Consider the following 25,784-nt stretch of genomic DNA (forward strand, 5'->3'; position numbering starts at 1 on the left):
TACGTGTGCTGCCGGTAGGCGTTATCACAAGTGTATTCGCGGCCATTGGGGCGACGGAAGTAAAAAAGAAAACAACTGGCCCCAAGAACTTTAAATTATCAAATAGCATGCACCTTTTCCTTGATATGTAGATAATTTACCATTAATTGTTAGAGAAAATTGCATTTAAAATCTTCCATTTATGCTTTTTTCATCGTTTGCACAATATGTTCTTTTATTAAGCTAGAAACACTAATTAGAAATTGTTCCCGCATCATCAAGAACAATAGGGAAGGCTTGAAGTGAATACAATAATCTAAACGGTTTTGTAATCCATGTGAAGCCACTTCTAAAATTGCCTGTAGAAATATTAAAGGCAAAAGTTCAACTTTTTCACGAGACGGATGGCTATAAACCTATTCAACGTGTGACAACTCAGCCGGTATATCGTCGCCTACAGCCCAGCTTTCCCTAGTGACCGATAGAGGCGCTGCTATCGATGTCCGCCCGTGCCGCCTAACGGCGGTAAGAGGGAGGGGAGGGGTGAGAATGTGGGGGTGGGTGGACACTCTGCCAATTAGCGGACTGGTGCGGTGGCCAGCGTCAGCCATCTGCGCTGCACCAGTCGCTGGTGACAGAGGCCACCACCGCCGCTGACCCGTCCGTCGTCCCAGCGCTGTCCAGTGTTCAGTGTCGCACCGTGACACCCCTCCCCGCCGTCCCACTCCCACCCCGACGTCATTCCCACCACACTGTCCCACACTCACCTCCACCGTACCACAGCATTACACCCCACCCACCCACATCCCACCGCCGCGTCCCGTCCGTCCTCTGTCCTACACCTGCACCAGTCCCCACCGGCCCCCATCGCCGTCCCACACCCACCGCCCTCTGTCCCACATCTCCACCAGCTCCCACCACCCCCACCGCCGTCCCACACCCACACCAGCCCCACTGCCCTGTCCGTCCTCTGTCTCACATCTTCACCAGTTCCCACCACCCCCACCGCCCCCACCGCCGTCCCACACCAGCCCCCGCTCACCCTTCCCCGTCCCTCTGTATCAGTCTGATCCGGCCCGGCCCGGCTGCCGGCCTCTGCCGCCGACGGTCACCTCATGAAACGTTAATACGGCTCATCGGCTGCGAGCTCTCCCGGGAGCGCGCTGAAGGTCTCGGACCCTCCTCGACCGGTCTCTGACCTCTGGCAGAGGGAGGGAGGGAGGAGGCAGAGCGACTCTGAAGGCCTCGGACCCTCCTCGACCGGTCTGACCTGCTCCGGTAGAGGGAGGGAGGAGGCAGAGCGACTCTGAAGGTCTCGGACCCTCCTCGACCAGTTTGACCTCCTCCGGCAGAGGGAGGGAGGAGGCAGAGCGACTCTGAAGGTCTCGGACCCTCCTCGACCGGTCTGACCTCCGGCAGAGGGAGGGAGGAGGCAGAGCGACTCTGAAGGTCTCGGACCCTCCTCGACCGGTCTGACCTGCTCCGGCAGAGGGAGGGAGGAGACAGAGCGACTCTGAAGGTCTCGGACCCTCCTCGACCGGTCTGACCTCCTCCGGCAGAGGGAGGGAGGAGACAGAGCGACTCTGAAGGCCTCGGACCCTCCTCGACCGGTCTGACCTGCTCCGGTAGAGGGAGGGAGGAGGCAGAGCGACTCTGAAGGTCTCGGACCCTCCTCGACCAGTTTGACCTCCTCCGGCAGAGGGAGGGAGGAGGCAGAGCGACTCTGAAGGTCTCGGACCCTCCTCGACCGGTCTGACCTCCGGCAGAGGGAGGGAGGAGGCAGAGCGACTCTGAAGGCCTCGGACCCTCCTCGACCGGTCTCTGACCTCCTCCGGCAGAGGGAGGGAGGAGACAGAGCGGCGCTGAAGGTCTCGGACCCTCCTCGACCGGTCTGACCTGCTCCGGCAGAGGGAGGGAGGAGACAGAGCGACTCTGAAGGTCTCGGACCCTCCTCGACCGGTCTGACCTGCTCCGGCAGAGGGAGGGAGAGGGGGCAGAGCGACTCTGAGGGTCTCTCAGACTCTGACCCAGTCTGATCGCCTCCGGTAGAGAGGAGCAGAGGGGCACAGGCTGAGGTTGTGGGTGGCCGCAGAAGTATCTTTCGGGGCTTCTGTAAAGGTCAATAACCAATTGAGAATGTTGCTATATGTGTGGTTGGCTTTCGTTCCAATGTATAGGTTTTCGCGGTAGAAATGATGACACGAAAAGAGACGATGTTGAATAGGAAATAAGCTTTATAAGAAGGAGAATGTATGGAGCGAAACGATATCTAAACAATTTCTTATCAGCAATGTTTTATGTCTGCTTCAACTGCTCACTGGCTCACTGGCTCCCGACCACTGACCACTGACCACTGACCACTGATCACTGACCACTGACCACTGGCCACTGGCCACTGACCACTGACCACTGAACACTGAACACTGAACACTGAACACTGAACACTGACCACTGACCACTGACCACTGACACTGACCACTGACCACTGACCACTGACACTGACCACTGACCACTGACCACTAACCACTGACCACTGACCACTGACCACTGACCACTGACCACTGACCACTGACCACTGACCACTGACCACTGACCACTGACCACTGACCACTGACCACTGACCACTGACCACGGAACACTGACACTGACCACGGAACACTGACACTGACCACTGACCACTGACCACTGAACTGACCACTGACCACCACTGAGCACCGACCACTGACCTCTGACCGTCAATGGCCACTGACCACTGACCACTAACTACTGACCAGTGACCACTGACTACCGACCACCGAACGCTGACCACTGACCACCGACCACTGACCGCTGACCGCTGAGTACTAACTGCCGACCACTGATCTCTGACCACTGACCATCGCTAGCCTCTGACATCTGACCTCTGACCATCGCTGACCCCTGACCAGTGACCCCTGACCACCCGGACCACCGACCGTCAGTGACTTATTGAGCAGCGACCAGTGCAGCTGGCCTCTGAACAATGACTATACGAACCACTAGCAGCTGACAGCTGACCGGTGTCCGTGATCCGCTCGACCGATGTCTGACCACTGATCAGTGACCGGTGACCGGTGACCTCTGGTGTGCGCCTCCGGCAGTGCCCGTGAAGTGGATGGCAATTGAGTCTCTGGAGGAGCACATCTACACCTCCAAATCGGACGTCTGGAGTTTCGGAGTCCTCCTCTGGGAGCTGGTCACACTCGGTGAGAAGGAAGGAAAGAGGGGAGAGAGAGGGAGAGAGGAAGTATGTGTGTTGGATGAAGTTTTTCGATCAGCCGCTGAAAACATTTAACTACATACCTACATACCTACATACCTACCTCGAAATGCAATTGCTGCAGCTCTTTGTGTGTTTCCGATACGGATCAAGCTATTGCTTTGCGTCCAATATCGCCAATAACATACATTAAATTGGAGATATAGAGTTGACTTTGACATTGAACGAATCTGTGTTTTTATTTCTTTACTTTTCGTGTTATGAAAACTCCTGCGAATTAGAAATGGTACGTCCTATTTGGTCTCAACCACACGAGTCTGTTCGGTCCGCACGATTTCAATGCTCTATTTTCCTGGATCAGATTTGATGAATTGTTATTGCGTACTTACGCTTCCTGAGCAAACGACGCAATACAGTGCGAGTTATTTTGTCGCAATAAAGCTTTGTTCTCATCATTCTTACGGTGACATTCCGAAGTTTGTCACATTGTGATTTGTGATTATGGTTTGTGACACCGCATACAATGTTCAACTGATGAACGACTGGCGGCACGACGAATTATTCTTTTCATCCTACATATGCTCAAAATTTGCTCTCCGCTGCGAATACTGAGCCTAAGTTGCGATGCTGTTAGGCCTTTGAGCGTTCACACTATGTAATGTGTACTGACTACTGAGTACTGATGTATTCCCGGCCTTTAGGAGCCACCCCGTACCCTGGTGTGGTGACTATAAATGTCCCTCTGTGCCTTTAGGAGCCACCCCGTACCCCGGTGTGAGTATAAGTGTCCCTCCCTCTCTGCCTCTAGGAGCCACCCCGTACCCCTGGTGTGAGTATAAGTGTCCCTCCCTCTCTGTCTGCAGGAGCCACCCCGTACCCCGGTGTGATTATAAATGTCCCTTCTGTGCCTTTAGGAGCCACCCCGTACCCCGGCGTGACGCCGGAGCGGCTCTGCCACCTGCTGAAGTCCGGATACAGGATGGACCGACCGCCCAGCTGTACACAGGACATGTGAGGAACGCACGGGGTCGGCACTGGCGGGGCGGCTCTCAATAACGTTATGCCCACGGCAGGATAGTAGGTAGTAGTGATGGATGTATGAAAATGCGGCGCAGCATGTTCGGCCTTCGTAACGGTAGAATAGTGTAGCCATACAGTTCCCCACGGCCCACTCTATAGCTGCCCCCCCCCCCCCCCCCAGAAAACACTTGTTTTATGTGATATCTAACGGAATGCAAGTCCGACTCTAGCAAAACTTTGTAAAATAATCTATCTTTGTGAAGAGACTTATGAGCCGTGCTGTCCCTCTGGTCCCACCAGACCCTGACCCGCCGCCCACACTCCGTGTCTCCAGGTACACCTCCAGGTGTACCTCCAGGTACTGAGACCCGTCCCGCTGGTCCCACCAGGCCCTGACCCGCCGCCCACACTCCGTGTCTCCAGGTACAGCATCATGCGCCAGTGCTGGGAGGAGCTGCCCTCCTCGAGACCGACATTCTCCGAGCTCACAATGTGGTTCGACAAGATGCTCCAGTCGGGCTCCGAGTACCTCGACCTCAGCACGCCCGTGGTCATCAATAGGGAGTACTTTGACCTGCTCGGAGAGGGAGGTGAGTACTGAGTCAAACGGGGTGTACTTTGACCTGCTCGGAGAAGGAGGTGAGTACTGAGTCAAACGGAGTACTTTGACATGCTCGGAGAGGGAGGTGAGTACCTATTTTGACCTGTTAAGGGAGGTGGGTACTTTGACCTATACTGGGGATGTGAGAAAATGGAATATGTGACGAGGGGGAAGAACCACCCGTAACGAGAAGTTGGATGATGAGTAAAAGGAAGCCTAAACTGTGTACCTAACTATTGAGAGAGAAGGAATAAAAGGAAAGGGAAGACACGAGACGTCAGTTACGGTGGAAAGGGAAGGATGAGAAATAAACGAGAATAGTGGGGAAGGAGAGAACAATTGACGTATACTGTGTAAGGGATTTATGGAAAGATGTGAGTGCGATGAGACTTGAGAGCGACATTTTTTGATAAATTTTGTTTCGTTCTCAGACGACACGGACGGCTCGGTGGATTACGGCAACATGCACCTCCTCGAGAGTTCATATCTGGCGCCGAGCGACAAGCCCGCCCCGCGACCCGCGGCCTCGCCCACCGACCGCGCCGGCGGCCAATCAGCGGCCTCGCCGCGCGCGGCGCACCAATCAGCGCCGTCCGGCGGGCCGCTGTCTCCACCAATAGACGAGTCGGTCTGTCTGACCTACTCCCAGCTGCTGCTGCAGGAGTCGGAAGGGGAGGAGGAGGAGGAGGAGGAGGAGCCCGCGCACACCGGGTCACGTGGCCGTGACGTCACCGACGAGCAGTGCCAGCTGATGACGGCCGTAGCGTGATCGCGATCCGCACGAGACGGGACATTTGACAATGAAATCACCTGGGAGTTGAGACACGATCAAATGCGGAGGACTTTTACCGGAGGATTTTTAAATGGCTACCGATTTTGGACTCTCACAAGTCACAAGTGAGGCAGGGGCGTCAAACACGATGCGAATCGTGCAAGTTGACCTCGGTTTGAACTCAGAGTCGTTTCTGAGAGGCAGCCCGCCGTAGACGCCACATTAGACGGGCGGCGGCGGCGGCATGCCTACAGTCGGCGACTGATGGCCGTGTTCTAGTCAGCTGGGCTGTACGTTTTCGTGTGCCGGTCGGTGTTGTATAATGTAGATGGTAGTCGGCTGTACTGGCGGCTCAGTGAGCCGTGTACGGGCCGCAGTGTCTGATTTCAGAACGCTCCGCGGCAGTAGGAATGTACCCACTGGCGGTGATAATGACAACGGATGGGAAGAATTGTGAGATATCAGATACTTACCGGATATGCTTTGTCCAATAGCGGCATTGGCAATCGACATAATCGCCGCTTTTATTCAATTCTTACGAATGATGGCACTAGGAAGTAAACCCCTTGAGAGATTGACATGAAGGCACTCCACTCACTAATATGGTCAATACCACCCATTACCTACGGGCATATATCAACCATACCACGGGCTGGAATCTGGATAACCTAACAATAACCATTTGAAAATAATCAACAGTGCGATCCTCTCATGGAAGTTGCAGTTTTTATCAGTGGTCAGTGGTTTCCATAAAGACAGATCAAAACAGTCGTATACGAATCCGTAAATATCCCGTACCGGTATCCAACAGAGGCACGTCAACATTTGCTCCATGTGCCGTGTGCGGGGTGTTTTCAGTAACACATATAGCGCGCAGCTATCACAGTGCACACTGCAATCGCTCACCCTTTAGGTAGATTACACGTCCCGACACCCCCTGTGCGCGCCATACTCTACATGGGCGGGGGCCACACTGCAGAGCTCCATATGATAGCACCTGCGTACCTCTCTTCGGCTTCCGATGCCACTGCATAATGCATATGCGCGTAATTCTACGCGACTGTGAAATCTGCGCAGCTAGACGTGTGGGGTTGACTATGGTGAACAGAATAAAGGGCGCAAGGAAGGTGATGTAGTGCAACCAAAATAATTTGTATTTGGCAGTGGAGTCCGCAAACGCAGATGTTTCATAGATGGGAGATAATATTTTCTGACAAATAGCTAGTCAGACTGCTGTATTTTAAATGGGGGGGGGGGGTGCAATATTCAGGGTGGTTTATATGGATGTGCGCGGCCAGTAAAGCTCGATGTGCATGTGCTTTACGTGTATGTTTGATGTCAGGGGTATAGTACGTTTACTGATGTGAAAAGTGTATATTTTGGCTAACAGTGCTTTATATCAAAGGATGTCGAATCGATGTTACAGCTGAGCTCTCGCAACTGGAGCTTTAACTGCTGACAGTACCGTGAGGCCATGCGCCCTTAGATACCAATGTGATGTGCTTTACATGCTTTGGTAAGTAACTAGAATCGCTTATCCATGGTTTGATCTATACTTCATTTCATGCTTATCTGCAGTATGTGAATAATGTATGGAAATATACCGAGCGAAGCTATTGACGAGGGGTATCCATTACTTATGGCATATTACCAGCCCTCTTGCAGTCTAGTTTGAGCGGCTTTTCTTTGGCTGTACAGTGTACAGTGCTACGTTGCTGATATACCAGAGATGACAGATCCTGTCCTGCTATTAGCCCCTATTCTTGTTGGGCATTCATTTGTATCGCCTTTACCATAACGACTGAAAAGATCCACGGCCTACGTTGCGGATTACAATGCGCAGATTGCGCTCTGCGTTCTGCAAATAATCTTTTCAGGTATATCCGTCTGTTAGTCTGATAGTTTCCTTCATCCCTGCGCGTCACTGTCTCTGCTTTATAAATGCTGATCAATATTTCTCTCATCATTTCCCCAGCTCCCTCCCCCTCTCTCTCCCTCTCTCTCTCTCTCTCTCTCTCTCTCTCTCTCTCTCTCTCTCTCTCTCTCCCTCCTCTCTCTCCCCTCTCTCTCTCTCTCTTTCTCTCCCTTCCGCCGTTTTTCGCTCTGGCAGCGAGTGGGCGGGCTCGACCAAGCCACACTGCCCCGTCCGGTGTAGGAAACCTGGTCCGAATTATGTTCTCGTTGTCGGAGTCTTTACGACAGAGGGGAAAGAGGTAGGGGGGACGGGGCGGATCACCGATCTGCGTCCCCCCCTCCCCCCCCCCCGGAGGCTGACACAGTCACCACAGAACTGACGGTTTCACAGAACCAGCGGACAGGCTGATCTGACGAGACCTACGTTCACTGTCAGACCAAATCTCACGAAACACTCAATGACGAAACAAAATAGGATGACGAAATAGGATACTCATGAAGAGTAACAGGGACCAGGGTAGACATTTTCTAAATCAGTGGGGCGTTCGTAATTAAATAAAAACAATGGCAGGCGCATCCACACACCTGCGCACGCGGCACGGTTTGGTTCCTATAATACCTATGGCTGTAGACGGACTGCATCAACGTGCATGCACGTCTCTCCCTCACCCCCTCTCCCTCACCCTGTCCGCGGTTTCCACGGTATCACAGCCGCCGGCGCCCATTGACACGCATCTATCAGTGACCGCCGCGGGCCGGCGCCGTCACCCATTACGACATGTCATTAGGCTGTCACGCCGGTCTCGGTAAAGTCCCGGTCATATATCGCCAGTTCCGGCGGCACTGACCATAGGAGACGCGGCTGATAGCCGAGTCAGCGCAGCATCAGGGGCGGGATGGAGACGGGACGTAGACGAAATGGGATGGAAAGGAGGTGGGACGGAGACGGGACGGAGACGGGACGGAGACGGGACGGAGACGGGACGGAGACGGGACGGAGACGGGACGGAGACGGGACGGAGACGGGACGGAGACGGGACGGAGACGAAATGGGATGGAAAGGGGTGGGACGGAGACGGGACGGCGACGAAATGGGATGGAAAGGAGACGGGACGGAGACGAAATGGGATGGAAAGGAGACGGGACGGAGACGAAATGGGATGTAAAGGAGACGGGACGGAGACGAAATGGGATGGAAAGGAGATGGGACGGAGACGGGACGGCGACGGGACGGAGACGACGGGACGGTGACGGGACGGAGAAGGGACGGAGACGGGACGTAGACGAAATGGGATGGAAAGGAGGTGGGACGGAGACGGGACGGAGACGGGACGGAGACGGGACGGAGACGGGACGTAGACGGGTCGGTGGCGGGACGGAGACGGGACGGAGACGGGACGGAGACGGGGCGGAGACGGGACGGAGACGGGACGGAGATGGGGCGGAGACGGGACGGAGACGGAATAGATACGGGACGGAGACGGGACGGTGACGGGACGAAGATGGGACGGAGACGGGACGGGATGGAAAGGGGGTGGGATGGAGACGGGACGGAGGCGAGGCGAGGTCAGACAGAGACGGGACGGAGACGGGACGGAGACGGGATGGGATGGAAAGGAAGTAGGATGGAGACGGGACGGAGACGGGACGGAGACGGGACGGAGACGGGACGGAGACGGGATGAGAGGCCACGCACGCCGTCTCTGACCCCACACAAAACCCCACACCGGTGAGGCCACGACGACTTCTCCACCGGGCCGCGCCGCCGCGCCGCTCGCCCGTCCGACGGCATTTCGTGAGGGGCGGCGTCAGCGCTAATTAAGTATATGGCCATGGAAGTTGGAATAAGTTCGACCCATTTAATCATCTTGAGGGCAGGGTCAGCATAAAATGGGTAGCTTCGTGGCAGTTCATCTAAACTACAGTGCCTCATTTGGCGATTTCAGGCCAAATGGTCCTGATTTATGCACTGGATGTGTCGCAAATGCATACGTGTATAATTATATATAATTCGCATTCGGATCTGACAATGTCGCATTCGAATACTTCCCATTTGTATAATTTTGCCAACGCCCGAACACATACGTCATACAAGGCATTGATGCAAACAAAAGCTGGAATAGGTATCTGCGTACTAAATCATAAGGGGACCATGAGTATGATCATATGTATGTGGTAATAGCTGATAACGGTATGAGCATTTACCCAGAAAGGTGATAAAATGGACGGAGCGAACTATGCAGAGCGAACAAGAACATGCTCACTGGAATATGCAATATGCATTGGGTGGGTAGTTTACATATTGCCGGCGACTTTTTAGGTAGGGGAGAGTGGGGTAAGATGCCCAGGGTGGGAAAGACGCCCCACCACCTCTAGCGACGAAACAAAGAATCGCACCTGGAAATTAACCCGCGCACCGACGGGGGGGGGGCGGATATCCGCCCCCCCTGAGGTTTTTCGCGAATAGCGGGAAAACCGCGGCGCTACGCGCCGCGAAATTCGGTATGACTATTCCCTCATCAATTTTACACATGGTGTGCAAGTTTGAACCTCCTACCTTTTAAGGTCAGGTCACCAGGTCACTTTGAATGACCCAACCTCAAGTCACTTTTTTGCAAATTTGTCACCGTGCCAGAGCTACAGTAGATGTTGGAGGCCTTTGAAAGTCGCAGGATGTTATAAGGTCATTAGTAGCTACAATTTGTATATCTCGGAATTTTGATATCGGTGACCTAAGGTCAGGTCAATTTCGCGACCTCCCCATTATAAGTCAATGGGGGAAAAATCAACTCCGTATTTTTACCACTAAAACGGGTCGGAATGGCCCCATATACCATACATGAATTTATATACGAATAACCTTCACTACCTTGAGGTCTGTTTTGCTGTTGGGCAGCTGTGAGGTCATGTGACGTCATCAAAGGTCACCAAAGGTTTTTGGCCAATAACTCCGTACAGGAACAAGATACAGCCGCATGGATGGTCTCATTGTGTTCAGCTCGTCAAGACGCATCGAATGATATACATGATGACCTCGAGGTCACGTGACCTGAGGTCAACCTTTGACCTTGACCTTTCGAGGTCAACATATATAGTATTCGATGCGGATTGACGAGAGAATCACGATGATGCCCTTAGTTTGTTCCTCTATCTTGACTAATTCGAAAGTTATTCGAGAAAAACTCTCTCAATATCTAGCGCCGCCATTTTGACTTTTTCGACCCCTGTGACGTCATCTTTGACCTGACCTGAAAATGACCTTAGTAAAAATTGTAGATCTTGACCGTGCGTATCCGATGCCGTTTACCGCTTGTCGCTATCTTGCTTCGTTCTCGAGATCTCAAGGGGGGCGGTCATCCGCCCCCCCCCCCCGTCGGTGCGAAGTTGGCGCAGACCCCCGTCGGTGCGCGGGTTAATGTTCTTAGCGTAAAGCGGAAGCTTGCCTTGTTAACTGCATAAAAATTTGCGAAGCTCAGTTGGGCAACGGCTGGCTGTTGATTGCATGTTTTTTATTTGCCGCTTTCAAAAAATATTTTGGTGTCAAAGCATTGTAAATATCAAAGAAGGTAGATAATGTTTGCGTCCCTTGCTATAGTTGTGATGCATTAACATGCGTGTACTGTGTCCCAAACAGTTTGTTTCAGGGTGTAGTTTTATGGCTAACAAATTGTACTGATGTAATGTTACTTCGGAGTTCGGTACCTTGGGGTAAGATACCCCCTGTCCTGATGGGAAAGACGCCCCCCCCCCCTAAATCCGTAGGCTGTCCTTCAAGCAGCCCGTCAAATCATTTATTACATACTTGTGATGAGAGACAAAAGCCGATCTGGGACTATTGAGAGTCCAGTACGGTCGGGTGCTCCCCATGCCGGTCTCTCGGCCCACACAGCGACTTTTTGGGCGGCATCTGACTCTGAGAGCCCTCACGACGGCCTCTGTGGGCCCCATTATTGGCTCCAGGGTCCCTCACGACATCCTTTGAGGGCTCCCACGTTGGCTTCACGGGCCGCGCTGGCATCTGAGGTCCCCACGATGGGCGCGAGGGACCTCAAGCATCATGAAGACCTATAAGGGCCCCACAGTGGTCTTCGAACGCCACCACAGAGGCTTGTTTGGCCGCGCTGGACTATGATGGCCCTAACGATGACCTCTGAAGCCCCTTACGACTACTTTTGAGGGCCCTTACGATGACGTTCGATGTCCAGGGGCGGATCCAGGAAAACTCCAAGGGGAGGGTCATGAATCGAAGTGGTGCCCCTGCCTATACCCAAAATTAAAAACTCATCGGATTTCGGCCACTTCATTTTGGTGGTGCCCTATTTTCGTTTTGTTTTTGTTTTTGTTTTTATATATTTTATTTTGTGTGTGTTGCCCCTGGCGGGCCTGTGGTGCCCCTGCCAGGCTGCAGGTGCCCCTGACAGGTTTGTGGTGCCCCTGGAAGGACTGTGGTGCCCCCTGACAAGCCTGAAGTGCCAACGACAGGCCAGTGGTGCATCTGACAGGCCCATGGTGCCCCTGCGAGGCCGGTGGTGCCCCTGGCAGGCCGGTACCCGTGCTAGGCCGCCGGTGCCCCTGGGCTCTGACAGGACTGTGGTGCCACTGATAAGCCTGAAATGTCCCCGACAGGCACATGGTGCCCCTGACGGGCCAAAGGTGCCCCTGCGAGGCCGGTGGTGCCCCTGACAGGCCTGTGGTGCCCCTGTTAGGTCTTTGGTGCCCCTGACAGGCTTGTGGTGCCTCTGGAAGGACTGTGGTGCCCCTGGGCCCTGATAAGCCTGAGGTGCCCCTGACAGGCTCGTGGTGCCCTTGCTAGGCCTGTGGTGCCCCTGACAGGCCTGTGGTGCCCCTGGCGGGCCTGTGGTGCCCCTGCTAGGCCACTGCTGCCCCTGAGCCCTGACAGGACTGTGGTGCCCCTGACAAGCATGAAGTGCCCCCACAGGCCCGTGGTGCCCCTGACAGGCCCAAGGTGCCCCTGCGAGATCGGTGGTGCCCCTGGCAGGCCTGCGGTGCCCCTGGCGGGCCTGTGGTGCCTCTGCTAGGCCGCTGGTGCCCCTGGGCTCTGACAGGACTGTGGTGCCCCTGACAAGCCTGAAGTGCCTCCGACAGGCCCGTGGTGCCCCTGACAGACTCAAGGTGCCCCTGCGAGGCCTGTGGTGCCCCTGACAGGCCTCTGGTGCCCCTGCAAGGCCTCTGGTGCCCCTGCAAGGCCTCTGGTGCCCCTGGAAAGACTGTGGTGTCCCTGGGTCCTGACATGCCTGACGTGTCCCTGCCAGGCCTTTGGTGCCCCCGACAGGCCCGTGGTGCCCTTGCTAGGCCTTTGGTGCCCCTGACAGGCCTGTGGTGCCCCTGGCGGGCCTGTGGTGCCCCTGCTAAGCCACTGCTGCCCCTGGGCCCTAACAGGACTGTGGTGCCCCTGACAAGCCTGAAGTGCCCCCACAGGCCCAAGGTGCCCCCGAGAGGCCGGCGTTGCCCCTGGCAGGCCTCTGGTGCCCCTGGCAGGTCTGTGGTGGCCCTGGCAGACCTGTGGTGCTTTTGCTAGGCCGATGGTGCTCCTGACAGGTCTGTGGTGCCCCTGACAGGTCCGTGGTGCCCCTGCTAGGCCTGTGGTGCCCCTGGCGGGTCTGTGGTGCCCCCGAGCCCCAAGGAGGGGGTCATGACCCATGTGACCCCCCCCCCCTTGGATCCGCCACTGTCGGTGTCTACTGCAGGCTCAAAGGGACTACTGATTCGTTCAGGCGATTCACGTGCCCATTTATGTCACTTATAGTGCAGGGGGCATCTTCCCCAACGCCAGGGGGCGTCTTTCCCACCCTGTGGGGTAAGATGCCCTCTTTCACTTCTTCGAGAAAATGCTTAATAGCAAAAAAAAGTTATCATATTTCAGGCACGAAAGTGTGATATTTTTGGAGAAAAATGATGTCGGCTTCCGTTGAAACTCCAAGTTTTTGCTTTCCGATCGTTATTTTCGAATAATATATGACATAGCAAAACCCTGGGCATCTTTCCCCACTCACCCCTACTCGTACTTTGTTTTCATCGTACTTATTGGTACTGTCCTGAGTACTTATTGGTAACAGAGCGGTGCCATATAACGATATGTTGCTCATCGTTCACAAAAGATACCTACAAACTATCCGAAAATAGACCATTTTGACGGTTTCCTATATATGCCAAGGGCCCAAGAGTGAAGAGACACACACAGTGAATGACACATGACACCTTGCACATGTATTCAACATAACTTGGACGGCATAACTTTCCACAGCTGCCATATAATACATCCACTTCGATCTCGCTTCCAACATGCTTGTTACAAATAAATGGCGGCAAGAGGCACTCCTCTGCAACTGTGTGGCTTGGGCACCCGCCGCACACAACCCAGTGCACACTACACAGTACACAGTCAAGTTACTGATACACAATGTGACACATTCAACTGGAGTCAGGCGCTTTTTGTGTGTGTATAAATGTATCGTATACGTAAAATATAAATATAGACCTTCTGGCTCTGCGCCCTAATCCTGTTTTGACGCATTATCTAAAATATGGAATGATTCATGGAAATCCACTAACCTCCCACACGAACATTCTTGCCTAAAATAGTCAGTAAAAGGGTTACTTGTCTTAGCACCCCGTTGAATGCAGTCGGATTATATAATACTGAACGAGGCCGGTGTAAATAAATTTTCAAGACCGAGGTCCTTACTGGATTTTTGAACGAGGCCGAAGGCCGAGTTCAAAAATCAGTAAGGACTGAGGTCTTGAAAATTTATCACCGGCCGAGTTTGGTATGTATTTTACTGTATGCCAACGATAAATTTATTTTCTGGACCGAAGCTCTTAGCCGACTTAGGAACGAGACCATCCCAAAATGTTGGCTTAAGTGCATTCTGGTAATGCATTTTTGACCGTGGTCAATTTGCTTACACCAGTTATTACCACACCCCTCTGGCTAATGTATTTGAATAGGCCAGGCATACAGTAAAAAGGAATACTGCCTGGAACGTTGTTCCGTCTGCTTTTGTCACAGCTGTGGAGCGGAACGAATCAAATGTCCATTGCACTCCGCTGAGCATTTACGTTGAAACCGCGTGGCGTCAGCCGTGTAAAACCGTTCCTCTGGAGCCTCTGTTAGCTAGCCATGACCAGTAATCTTATACAGCCAGCTGATGCCACTGATCTAGACTACGCCCACCTGACCTGGCTCAGATTGACCCGCCGCGCTTAATAGAGGGAGCACACAACGCCGGACCAGGGAGCTCACAACGCCGGCCAGGGAACACACAACCAGCCCGGCACTGTTGGCAGCGCGACCGTAGTCAATGGGACCTGCCGTGCCACTCGACAAACTTCTTGCATCTCCAAGGGCCGTTAGAGAGCTCAGAAATTAAACGGATTCAAGAACATGCTGTCGCCGCATTCCGCCGTACGCGACCGACAACTGAGGACGGTTTGGAAAATTACGGTCATTTACTACAAGAGCGCTGCTGCGCACTCTCAAGTAGCTAGCATTCAATGAGCGTCGCAATATAACGCGATTTCTGTGGAAGCCCTTTGTGTCGGGGAGTTTGACGAGGTTCACTGTAAGTTCCGGGAGCGCCAACCCACCCACAGACATCCCGTCTGGCCGGAACTAGTCTGAATCGGCTGTTGTACTCCGGCTCTGGACAAACAGCTCTCAAAACTGCACAGGATCTAGGATGTTTTCCAGTACATTAGCACAGTCTCCGTCAAGTGTCTCAGAATTTAGCACCTACTTCGGTCTTGCCAAGCTTCATAAAACTGCTAAATCACGTCTGAGAGCTAAAACTGGCAATCGTTGGTAAAACGGCAACCGCCTCGAGTAAGCGAGCGCGTCACCCAGCGGAGTGTGAGGTCACAGGGCGCCCTGGTCTCTGTGTGACGTCACACTGGTCTCTCTGTGTGACGTCACAGCCCGGTGGTCTCGGTCATGCCGTAGTTGTCGATGCCGTTCTTCTGCAGGTCCTGCTGCTGCTGCCGGTAGTTGAGGCCGGTCGCCTCGCTGTCCTCGCGGTCGAAACTCCGCGCAAAGTCCAGGCGCGACGGCAAAGTACCTGCGCGGAGCCGGAGAGCGGGGACCGATTAGTGCTGAGGGCATGGTCTTCAAATGAGTGAAGCGCCAACTGCAGCTGAGTGTTCGCAGAGATACATGCTAAGCTTCTGAATGGTGAATATACGATGAAATACCCTATGGTCGTTGATTAGGTGTAGCCAAACAGAAACTTCACGGACCAGGGATTCAATGTATGTTTTTGGACAAATAAATAAAAAATAAACACCATGCTGCCAAAACGTAGAGACATACATATACAAATTTTGTTTACTCTCATCTACCGTTATGTTACTGGATTGTCGAGGTCTCCACAGGACAGATGTGCGCTTCCCCTCCCCCAACAGCCTCCTCGTTGAAAAAAACTGGCTCAATTTGTGCACGAGCTAAGCAGAAAGCGATCAGGAGCCGCCCGCTGTACCCGGTCGCCCTACATGAAGCCTGAGGTCTATATGAAGCCAGCCGCACCTGAGCTGAAGAGTTTCTCGACGCAGAAGGAGGTGACGACCAGCGTGCAGAGGGAGCAAACCATGGCGAATGTGCGGAACGGGAACAGTTGTCCGTCTGTGTCGCTGTACCACCAGTAGCGCACGGTGGCCGGCAGGCCCAGCAGACTCTCACCGCCTGCCGGGCAGCGGAGCAAACGATATAGTTAGGCCGGGAGAGGCACAAGCGGTAGTTAGGTGACCGGCAGGCACTGAAGGCAGGCCGGGCAGACTCTCACCGCCTGCCGGGGAGAGGGACAATCGGTAGTTGGGGATTCGACCGCGACAGGTTGGGGTGTAATCTGCAGTCTGCTCGGTGCACTGTGTGGATTGGAGCCGCTTAGGAGCGTGGTGTAGGAAAACATGGGCCAGCAATGAAAATACGGAATCAAGAAAACATTTAAAATTTACAGTAAGGTCACAGGCTAGTTGGGATCCGACTGGTCGGATAAACTGACTATTTTCGAATTAACTGTTGCATTTTCGCATTTTCTGGCTGGCTGGCATTTTTGCTTGACTTGACAGGTTGCAAGTTGCAGGCTTAGACCACTTTTCTGACTGAGCTGACAAATGACGAGGCCCCGAACCGACCAGCTGGCTAAGACGACCCACGACTGACCTGATTAGTTACTTGGGTCAACTCACCCAGAGACCAGACTGACCTGATAAGTTTATCAACCCACCCTGACTGACCTGCTAGCCGCAGAACGAGGCCGACCAGCGCCGCCAGCATGGAGCCGTACGTGTTGGCCAGCCGCGGGACGTGTACGACCGTGAGCAGCTGCGGGAACAGGATGACGAACACCAGGTCCGAACACAGGAAACTGCCGACAGAACAGAGCGTGTTCAGTGAGCAGAAAACACACGAACACCAGGTCCGAGCACAGGAAGCTGTCGACAGAACAGAGCGTGTTCAGTGAGCAGAAAACACAGCAGCTGCGGGAACAGGATGACGAACACCAGGTCCGAGCAGAGGAAACTGCCGACAGAACAGAGCGTGTTCAGTGAGCAGAAAACACACGAACACCAGGTCCGAGCACAGGAAACTGTCGACAGAACAGAGCGTGTTCAGTGAGCAGAAAACACACGAACACCAGGTCCGAGCACAGGAAACTGTCGACAGAACAGAGCGTGTTCAGTGAGCAGAAAACACAGCAGCTGCGGGAACAGGATGACGAACACCAGGTCCGAGCAGAGGAAACTGCCGACAGAACAGAGCGTGTTCAGTGAGCAGAAAACACACGAACACCAGGTCCGAACACAGGAAACTGCCGACAGAACAGAGCGTGTTCAGTGAGCAGAAAACACACGAACACCAGGTCCGAGCACAGGAAACTGTCGACAGAACAGAGCGTGTTCAGTGAGCAGAAAACACAGCAGCTGCGGGAACAGGATGACGAACACCAGGTCCGAGCACAGGAAACTGCCGACAGATAGAACAGAGCGTGTTCAGTGAGCAGAAAACACAGCAGCTGCGGGAACAGGATCACGAACACCAGGTCCGAGCACAGGAAACTGCCGACAGAACAGAGCGTGTTCAGTGAGCAGAAAACACAGCAGCTGCGGGAACAGGATCACGAACACCAGGTCCGAGCACAGGAAACTGCCGACAGAACAGAGCGTGTTCAGTGAGCAGAAAACACAGCAGCTGCGGGAACAGGATCACGAACACCAGGTCCGAGCACAGGAAACTGCCGACAGAACAGAGCGTGTTCAGTGAGCAGAAAACACAGCAGCTGCGGGAACAGGATCACGAACACCAGGTCCGAGCACAGGAAACTGCCGACAGAACAGAGCGTGTTCAGTGAGCAGAAAACACAGCAGCTGCGGGAACAGGATGACGAACACCAGGTCCGAACACAGGAAACTGCCGACAGAACAGAGCGTGTTCAGTGAGCAGAAAACACAGCAGCTGCGGGAACAGGATGACGAACACCAGGTCCGAGCACAGGAAGCTGCCGACAGAACAGAGCGTGTTCAGTGAGCAGAAAACACAGCAGCTGCGGGAACAGGATCACGAACACCAGGTCCGAGCACAGGAAACTGCCGACAGAACAGAGCGTGTTCAGTGAGCAGAAAACACAACAGCTGTAACGAACCCCAGGTCTGAGCATAGGAAACTGCCGATAGACAGAAACTGCAGAGCAGCAGCCTTTGGTCAAAACGCGAAGGGCGGGGGATTAGTAATAAGAAATCCTGTGTTTGAGTGACATTAACCCTCGCCGGACCTATTGGTTTTCTACATACGCGCCGGCCGAGGGGGGGGGGGGCGGGTACGACTCCCCCCTCGCCGTTTCGCCCCTGGTAGAGCTAGCGCGTTGCGGAAAAAACGAGCGTGTGCGCCGTTACGAGACGCAGAGATTGGTACCCGATTTTAAGGTCCTAGGTCAACCGGTGACCTCTGAGGTCAGGTCAAGTGCCCCAAGGTACGGTTTAGTTTTTGGTGAATAACTTCGCAAAAAACGGCCGCAGAGCGCCGATTTTGGCAGCATCGTGTTTGCCTTGCCCAGGCGCGTCGAATGATATACTTTTTGTCCGGGTCAGGTCAACTTGGGGTGTTGACCTCAGGTCAAGGTCAGGTCAGCACCCCAAGGTCACTAAGTTGGTCGAAAGAGGTCATGTCGCATATCATTCGATTCGGCAGGCCTTCCTGAGTCCATTGGTGGCTTTCCCGACTCGCTAGCTCAATTTGATCAAGAGTTATTGACGAAAAAACTAATATGATCTTGATGACGTCATAAATGACGTCACGCAAGGTCAACATTGCAAAAGTGACGCATCTAACCTTGCAAGGAGTGCATCAAATCACGATTCTGTGTGCTTGAGATAGTTGGAGATCGTTCCCGGCGCCAGACTAGCAGTTTTCATTTTTCCCCATTGACTTATAATGGTGAGGTCACGAAAATGACCTGACCTCATATGACCTTTAGGAAAAATCCGAGATATACAAGTTGTGGGACTCATAATGGATACTAGATCCTGCAAGTTTCATTTCCCTGTGACATCTCATCTGGCAGTGAGGGCGTTGCGAAGTTGCGACATCTGAAGACCGTGCAGAGGTTCACTTATGACGTCATAGTTCAGTGACCTGACCTGACCCAAAAATGCGGTTGGTGTCAAAAGATCCGGCTTGGATCAAAGATCAGGTATGCCAAGTTTCAGCTCTCTATCGCCAGCGTGTTCGGAGCTATCGCGAAAAAAACCTATGGGAGGGGGCGGCACCCGCCCCCCCTCGGCCGGCGAGGGTTAAGTGACGTTTCGGTGACGCTAAGCATACCTTCCTAGCTGTTCTCCCGCTGCCCACAGCCGCCCTGCAGCCCCATGACTCCCAACTCAGCTCATCTACCCCATCCTCACTCACAAGAGGCCGTAGATGGAAGGCACGTTGATGGCGATGACGCACGCTACCGTGGCGTTCACCAGGATCGCGATCTTCATCACTATGATAATCTCGCGCTCAGAGGCCTGCGGTAAAAACCGGACACGTGATATCTGGTGCAGGGACCGTGAAAATTGACAAAGCACCGTGACATATGTGATAAAGAACATCTCAAACTCGACAAACGACACGTGGTATCGGCCAAGCGACACAAGAGAAGTGACAAAGCACTATTGACACGTAAAATCACCATTGATAGTTGACAAAGAGCACCTGACGGGGGACTTTAAATGTAGCCAAAAACAAACGATGCCTCATAAATCAGGGGAAATATCAATGGATCGTTTCTGTGCATAACAAACAAAGAATCCTAGGGATGGACGATGATCAGCAAGAGGCTCATAAGTGACAATCAAACAAATAATTAGATGCTTGAATGTTTGAAATTGAAAAAAATGATACCGTTTACCGAATGGACATTAGTCTCTGTGCTTGCTCAATAGAATTGCATTTTGTGACATTTGAGACTAGACAACAGACGACATTATAACGCTGGAAGAATAGCCGTTCAGCGAGTGTTTGTGCACCCTTTGCTCTTATAATATGCTGGTAGACGTTCTTACCCGGGGCCGGAATATTTGCTGGTAGATATTTCTGGAGAACATGGTAGACGAAGAGAGGACTGACGAGTCGGCTGACGACATCACGGCGGCAGACACGGCGCCAAGACCGATGAACGCCACCCACTGCGAGCAGAAAACACAGGTCAGAACAGAACAGAGACCAGCCCAGACCGATAAACGCCACCCACTGCGAGCAGAAAACACAGCTAAGAACAGGGACACCGTGCCCGGTCCAATGAACGACATCCACTTCGGGCAGAGACCGCGGCTCATAACAGCCAAATACGGGAATAGCACGGTTCAAGACGTGGTACGGGGGGGAGTTTTCACGTAGGTATATTAGCAAGTAGGGGGCGACCTCGCTCTGGTGATCTGCTGCAATTTATATCGACCCAAGATGCGTTCATGGTTTGGAACCTTTGCATGCATGGAACCATTCGGTGGCGCCATCACTGCCATCCAGCGTACCTAAGCAGTGGACAATTTGTGCACTGCGGCACAGCATGTTATCAGGCGCAAACCACTCCTGCCATCTAGCGTAGGAAAGGGACGACAGTTCATGCACTGCGGCACAGCATGCCATCAGGCGCAAACCACTCCTGCCATCTAGCGTAGGAAAGGGACGACAGTTCATGCACTGCGGCACAGCATGTCATCAGGCGCAAACCACTCCCGCCATCTAGCGTAGAGAAGGGACGACAGTTTGTGCAGTGCGGCACAGCATGCTATCAGGCGCAAACCACGCCTGCCATCTAGCGTAGAGAAGGGACGACAGTTCGTGTAGTGCGGCACAGCATGTCATCAGGCGCAAACCACTCCTGCCATCTAGCGTGGAGAAGGGACGATAGCTTGTGCAGTGCGGCACAGCATGCTATCAGGCGCAAACCACGCCTGCCATCTAGCGTAGAGAAGGGACGATAGTTTGTGCGATGCGGCACAGCATATCATCAGGCGCACACCACTCTTGCCATCTAGCGGCCGCGACAGAAGTTATCGTCCGACGGCCGCAAGGACGCTGTACTACAAACGCTGCCTATTCATTAGTTATTTTAATCGGAAGTTTGACGAAATGTTAGCCGGTTCTTTGGGACAGTGAGCCGAATCGTGCCAATCTCACTCACCTCGGGCGTGAGATACTGCATCACCAGCGGTAGCACGAAGCGCGTGTCGTCACCGGTCGGAGTCCTTCCGTACTCGGTCATCTCCCACTCTGGGAAAAAGGGTCAGAAGCAGTGTCAAATGAGAGTTAGAGGCCAACTAATTAGGCGCCCGTATCGTTTAATCGATATACAATAGCCAGTAGATAGAAGACACATGATGGTATGTGACTTCTTGGATACTAATGGTCTAGCCTGACTGGTTCGTTTTGCACTAAAGTCAGTTTGATTGTGTGAAATGGTGCAGAGTTCAGCCTTCAGGGCTTGAATAAGCAGTACACCTCCTGGCTTCTGCCAGCTGCCAGAGCTCGGTAAAGTGACCAGACGCGAAGGAAGGCCGACGGCCCCCGCTAGGACTCACTGGTGCCCTTGGCGATGGCTCCGATCAGCACTGCTGGAATGGCCAGGAAGATACAGCCGCCGGCGGCCGCGTAGCTGAGCAGCTGCGAGCGACGCGGACTCTTGGATGAGAGCACCCGCTGGAAGTACACCTGTCGGCCACAGTCGCCCGGTCAGACAGTGGCGGAGTCAGACAGTCGCCCGGTCAGACAGCCGCGGGGTCAGATAGTCGCTCCAGGTCAGACAGTCGCTGGGTCAGTTGGAGCAGGGTCAGGTAGTCAGCGCCGGGTCAGACGATCGCTGGGCTAGACAGTTGATAGGTCAGTCTCCAGGTCAGACGGTCTCTGGATCAATTAGTCGCCAGGACATTCACCATGTCATACGGTTGCCGGATCAGACTAAAATTATCACCGTTGAGCGGGGCGCGGGCACGGCACGGTCGGGTAATGGGTTCATGGTGTCATTCGCCAAGCCCCGCTTAGCGTGGCTCGCGGACTCAAAGCCACCCATCCATCCAATCTGACTAAATTTCTGTAAAAAGACAATTCAGCAACAGAGGAGCGCAAGGAGGCTCGAGCCAAATGTTGAAAACCGCACACCGTGAATAAGTCAGCCAAATTTGTGGTGTGATTGTCGGACATTGCTAATTAGTATATCAGCCTAATTATCGGGAGAGCAGCGTAGTCGTCACGAGCCTCTGTCCATTTCATTTCAATTCCTCAAACACCTCTGACAGTGCCGTAATACCGGTGATAACGATGATCGTCAGCTGATATCACGCCGGCTGTCAGGACTGTCAGCTCATCCCTCGATCACTGTCACTGTCACCCGCCGCGCCCGTGGCTATCGTACATAATCATATTGTCCACATAAGACTCCGTTTACATTGGTCTCTGTGAAAGCTATTTAACTTACGTAAATTTACACAAATGGTAACCTGTTTATTCGAGAAAAACGGATACAAACGGAAGTTTTCCTCGTCATCCTAAAGCACCAATTTTGTTATTTAGGTCTAGTTTTCTATAAAAGTATCATAGCTAGGCCGGCATTTACATGATCTCAGAGTTTAGCTGAGTTTCTACGTACCTAAATTTGTCTGATCTCATGTAAACGGGTTACCTCCACAGTCACAAATCACTGTCACAAATCACTGTCACCAGCCGTACTCGGGACTGGGCGCTAGCTGACACAGTATTCCGCGGCAGATGAGTAGCTGTCGGTACCCTGTCAGCTGCCACTGTCACCAGTTGCCTGTCACTGTCAGCTGTCAGTTGCCTGACACAGTATTCCGCGGCAGATGAGTAGCTGTCGGTAGATAGTAGATACCTGTCACTGTCATCTGTCGCCTGTCACTGTCAGCTGTCACTGTCACCTGTCAGCTGTCAGTTACCTGCCACGGTATGCCGCCACAGATGAGTAGCATGGCGTAGTCGAACCAGACGCCGGCGTAGTGCGGCTCCACTGAGCCGATCCAGTCGTTCTCCGATATATCCAGCGTCGTGAACGCCTCGTTAGTCATCGCGAACGGAATGGAGAACCACTGAAATAGCGGCGGCGCGGGACGGGGGAGAGGATCGGTGAGGGCGAGCGATAGATGACAGCGCGTGTTATGGTCGCAGTCCTGTGCGCAATCTCCTGATAAGTTCAGCAAAAAGTGTAGTTAAATACACGATAACGAGCAAACTAAACCATGAACACATTCGCCAAAAGTAAATATCTTTCATATCTTTTTTTTTAAAGAAATCATCCATGATAGCGCAACAGAAATAAAGTAGGTAATAAATATTTTCGATCAAAATTTAACTGCAACTTCCAACATCGCTATCCGCTGTCGACGCTCACCAGTCCGATGAAGATGCAGATGAGCTGAATGACGTCAGTGTAGGCCACCGACAGCAGGCCTCCGAACAGGGTGTAGAACACGGCGATGGCAGCGGAGAGCGCGATCGAGAGCGTGTTGCCGTAGTCCACGTACTCGTCCAGGTGCAGAATCACGTTGATGGTGGTCCCTGAAAACGGATAATGTGAGAATGACTTAGAGAAAATCGGCATGGCTCATTTGGGCTTACAGTAAATGCTACACGGCGTACGTTTATAAGTACGAGGTCTTATTTCTGGTTTTATTGCAATAGGTAAACGACCAGTATGTATTATCAAGTATCACCCGGCCCAGAACCCGTGCTACCGCTACCGGTGACCAGCGTGCTATCATGTGACCCTGGACAAGTGACCCGACTGACCCGCACCAAGCGAACCAAATGACCCGGAGTGCTGACCCCGACTGACCCAGACCAGGTGACCCGACTGACCCGGAGTGCTGACCCCGACTGACCGGGACCAGGTGACCGGACTGACCCGCGCAGGTGACCCATACTGACCCGGAGTGCTGACCCCGACTGACCCGGAGTGCTGACCCCGACTGACCCGGAGTGCTGACCCCGACTGACCCAGACCAGGTGACCCCGACTGACCCGCACCAGGTGACCTGACTGACCCGAGGTGCTGACCCCGACTGACCCGGGGTGACGACCCCGACTGACCCGCGCAGGTGACCCCGACTGACCCGGAGTGCTGACCCCGACTGACCCGCACCAGATGAACCAAGTGACCCGGGGTGCTGACCCCGACTGACCCGGGGTGCTGACCCCGACTGACCGAGCGCCCCGAGGATGGCCGCCGACCAGAACAGCTCGCCGAGCAGCGCCGGGATAAACAGCAGGCCGCCCATGACCCGGCCCAGTCGCGCCTGCAGCGGGTCCAACATGGTCGTGTAGCCCTCCTCGCGCATCTTGTGCGCGAAAAATATACCGCCTGCAATACAGGATGTCAGTCATTGCAAAAAAAAAAACGCCCTAAAAGGCGGCTCGAATGAATCGTGACGCATTACCTACATTGTGAAGTATTCTTGACCCATGCTCGATAAGAAGCGGTCATGTTACTGATAGTTGCAGTATACGAGTAGTTGGCATATTTCTTAGTAGAAATACAATAATCTGAAATATTATTTTTATCATTAACTGAAAAATGCTAGATATTTTGTTTATTCCTTCCGTTACGTTACGGTGTATACGTTTAGCTTCGCGCCCGCTCATGTCACTGACCGAGCGCCAGGCTGATGGAGTACCCGAACGGCGCCTGTGTCCACACCAGACCGGCCTTGTACGTCTCCTCCGCCGAGCCGTTGATGTATCCACCTCCGACCCAGGTGGCAGTCATCGTCAGGATGCCGACAAACACGCCCAGGTTCCTCCCGGCCAGCATCAACTCCTCCGTGTCCTCCTCTGACAACAAACAACAAACAGACATCACACAAACACCGCAGAAACACCACACAAACACCACACAAACACCGCACAAACACGCCCAGGTTCCTCCCGGCCAGCATCACCTCCTCCGTGTCCTCCTCTGACAACAAACAACAAACATACATCACACAAACACGCCCAGATTCCTCCCGGCCAGCATCACCTCCTCCATGTCCTCCTCTGACAACAAACAACAAACATACATCACACAAAACACCGCACAAACACCACACAAACACCACACAAACACCGCACAAACACGCCCAGGTTCCTCCCGGCCAGCATCACCTCCTCCGTGTCCTCCTCTGAGACAACAAACAACAAACAGACACGGTCACAAACACCAACAAACACGCCCAGGTTCCTCCCGGCCAGCATCATTTCTTCCGTGTCCTCCTCTGAGACAAACGCCAAACAAACATAAAAAACACCACACTAGCATGCCAAGGTTCCTTGGTGATAGTAAAAAAGACAAGATCAACCACAAATTGACATCAAACAAACGTCACACAAACACGCCCAAGTTCCTCCCGGCGAGCATCACCTTTTCGGTGTCCTCTTCTGGGACAAACAACAAACAAACACCGCGTAAAATGGTGAGTGAGCTGACAAACACCAAACAGACATAGCCAAAGTTTTTATAAACATCACACAAACATAACCAAAGGGATGCAATTTGCAACAAACATAGCATAAAATGAAAACTTGGTCAGGTGGGTGAGAAACACCGCAAACCATGCTCATGGTATAGGTAACCACAAACACACACAAGCGTGGTTACTGGCCAGAGTAATAGCGAGCACCTTTGATCGCTTACGCATTTATTTTTGTTTTTAATCATTCATTCCATTCATTTATTCATTCATTCATCAATTCATTCATTCATTCATTCATTCATTCA

The 25,784-nt window shown here is 53.2% G+C and overlaps 2 protein-coding genes across 4 annotated transcripts in view; one reads left to right on the forward strand and one right to left on the reverse strand.

Moving 5' to 3' along the window:
• The window catches only part of LOC122388437, a 99,932-nt gene extending 92,704 nt beyond the window's left edge, over positions 1-7,228 (forward strand). Inside the window, exons 17-20 of the mRNA XM_043379504.1 lie at positions 3,099-3,203; positions 4,132-4,228; positions 4,661-4,827; positions 5,270-7,228. Of these exons, the coding sequence (XP_043235439.1) occupies positions 3,099-3,203; positions 4,132-4,228; positions 4,661-4,827; positions 5,270-5,607 (707 nt within the window). The 3' untranslated portion in view covers positions 5,608-7,228. The remainder of the gene's footprint in view (positions 1-3,098; positions 3,204-4,131; positions 4,229-4,660; positions 4,828-5,269) is intronic.
• A 6,497-nt stretch (positions 7,229-13,725) lies between these two features.
• Positions 13,726-25,784, reverse strand: part of LOC122388416 (high-affinity choline transporter 1-like) — a 42,520-nt gene continuing 30,461 nt past the window's right edge. The window contains exons 3-14 of one of the 3 annotated variants that reach the window (XM_043379473.1): positions 24,680-24,859; positions 24,234-24,389; positions 23,421-23,587; positions 22,969-23,118; positions 21,601-21,730; positions 21,204-21,292; positions 20,249-20,269; positions 20,083-20,184; positions 19,442-19,545; positions 16,774-16,904; positions 16,064-16,219; positions 13,726-15,599 (exon numbers count right to left, since the gene is read on the reverse strand). In XM_043379473.1, coding sequence (XP_043235408.1) covers positions 15,454-15,599; positions 16,064-16,219; positions 16,774-16,904; positions 19,442-19,545; positions 20,083-20,184; positions 20,249-20,269; positions 21,204-21,292; positions 21,601-21,730; positions 22,969-23,118; positions 23,421-23,587; positions 24,234-24,389; positions 24,680-24,859 — 1,532 coding nt within the window. In that variant the 3' untranslated portion in view covers positions 13,726-15,453. Of the gene's footprint in view, positions 15,600-16,063; positions 16,220-16,773; positions 16,905-17,778; positions 17,948-19,441; positions 19,546-20,082; positions 20,206-20,248; positions 20,270-21,203; positions 21,293-21,600; positions 21,731-22,968; positions 23,119-23,420; positions 23,588-24,233; positions 24,390-24,679; positions 24,860-25,784 lie in introns of those variants that run through there. The other 2 variants (XM_043379472.1, XM_043379474.1) reach the window with 2 other exon arrangements.

This window comes from Amphibalanus amphitrite, unplaced genomic scaffold, assembly GCF_019059575.1.
Source record: "Amphibalanus amphitrite isolate SeventyFive unplaced genomic scaffold, NRLGWU_Aamphi_draft 000322F_arrow, whole genome shotgun sequence".
Classification (NCBI taxonomy): Eukaryota; Metazoa; Arthropoda; class Thecostraca; order Balanomorpha; family Balanidae; genus Amphibalanus; species Amphibalanus amphitrite.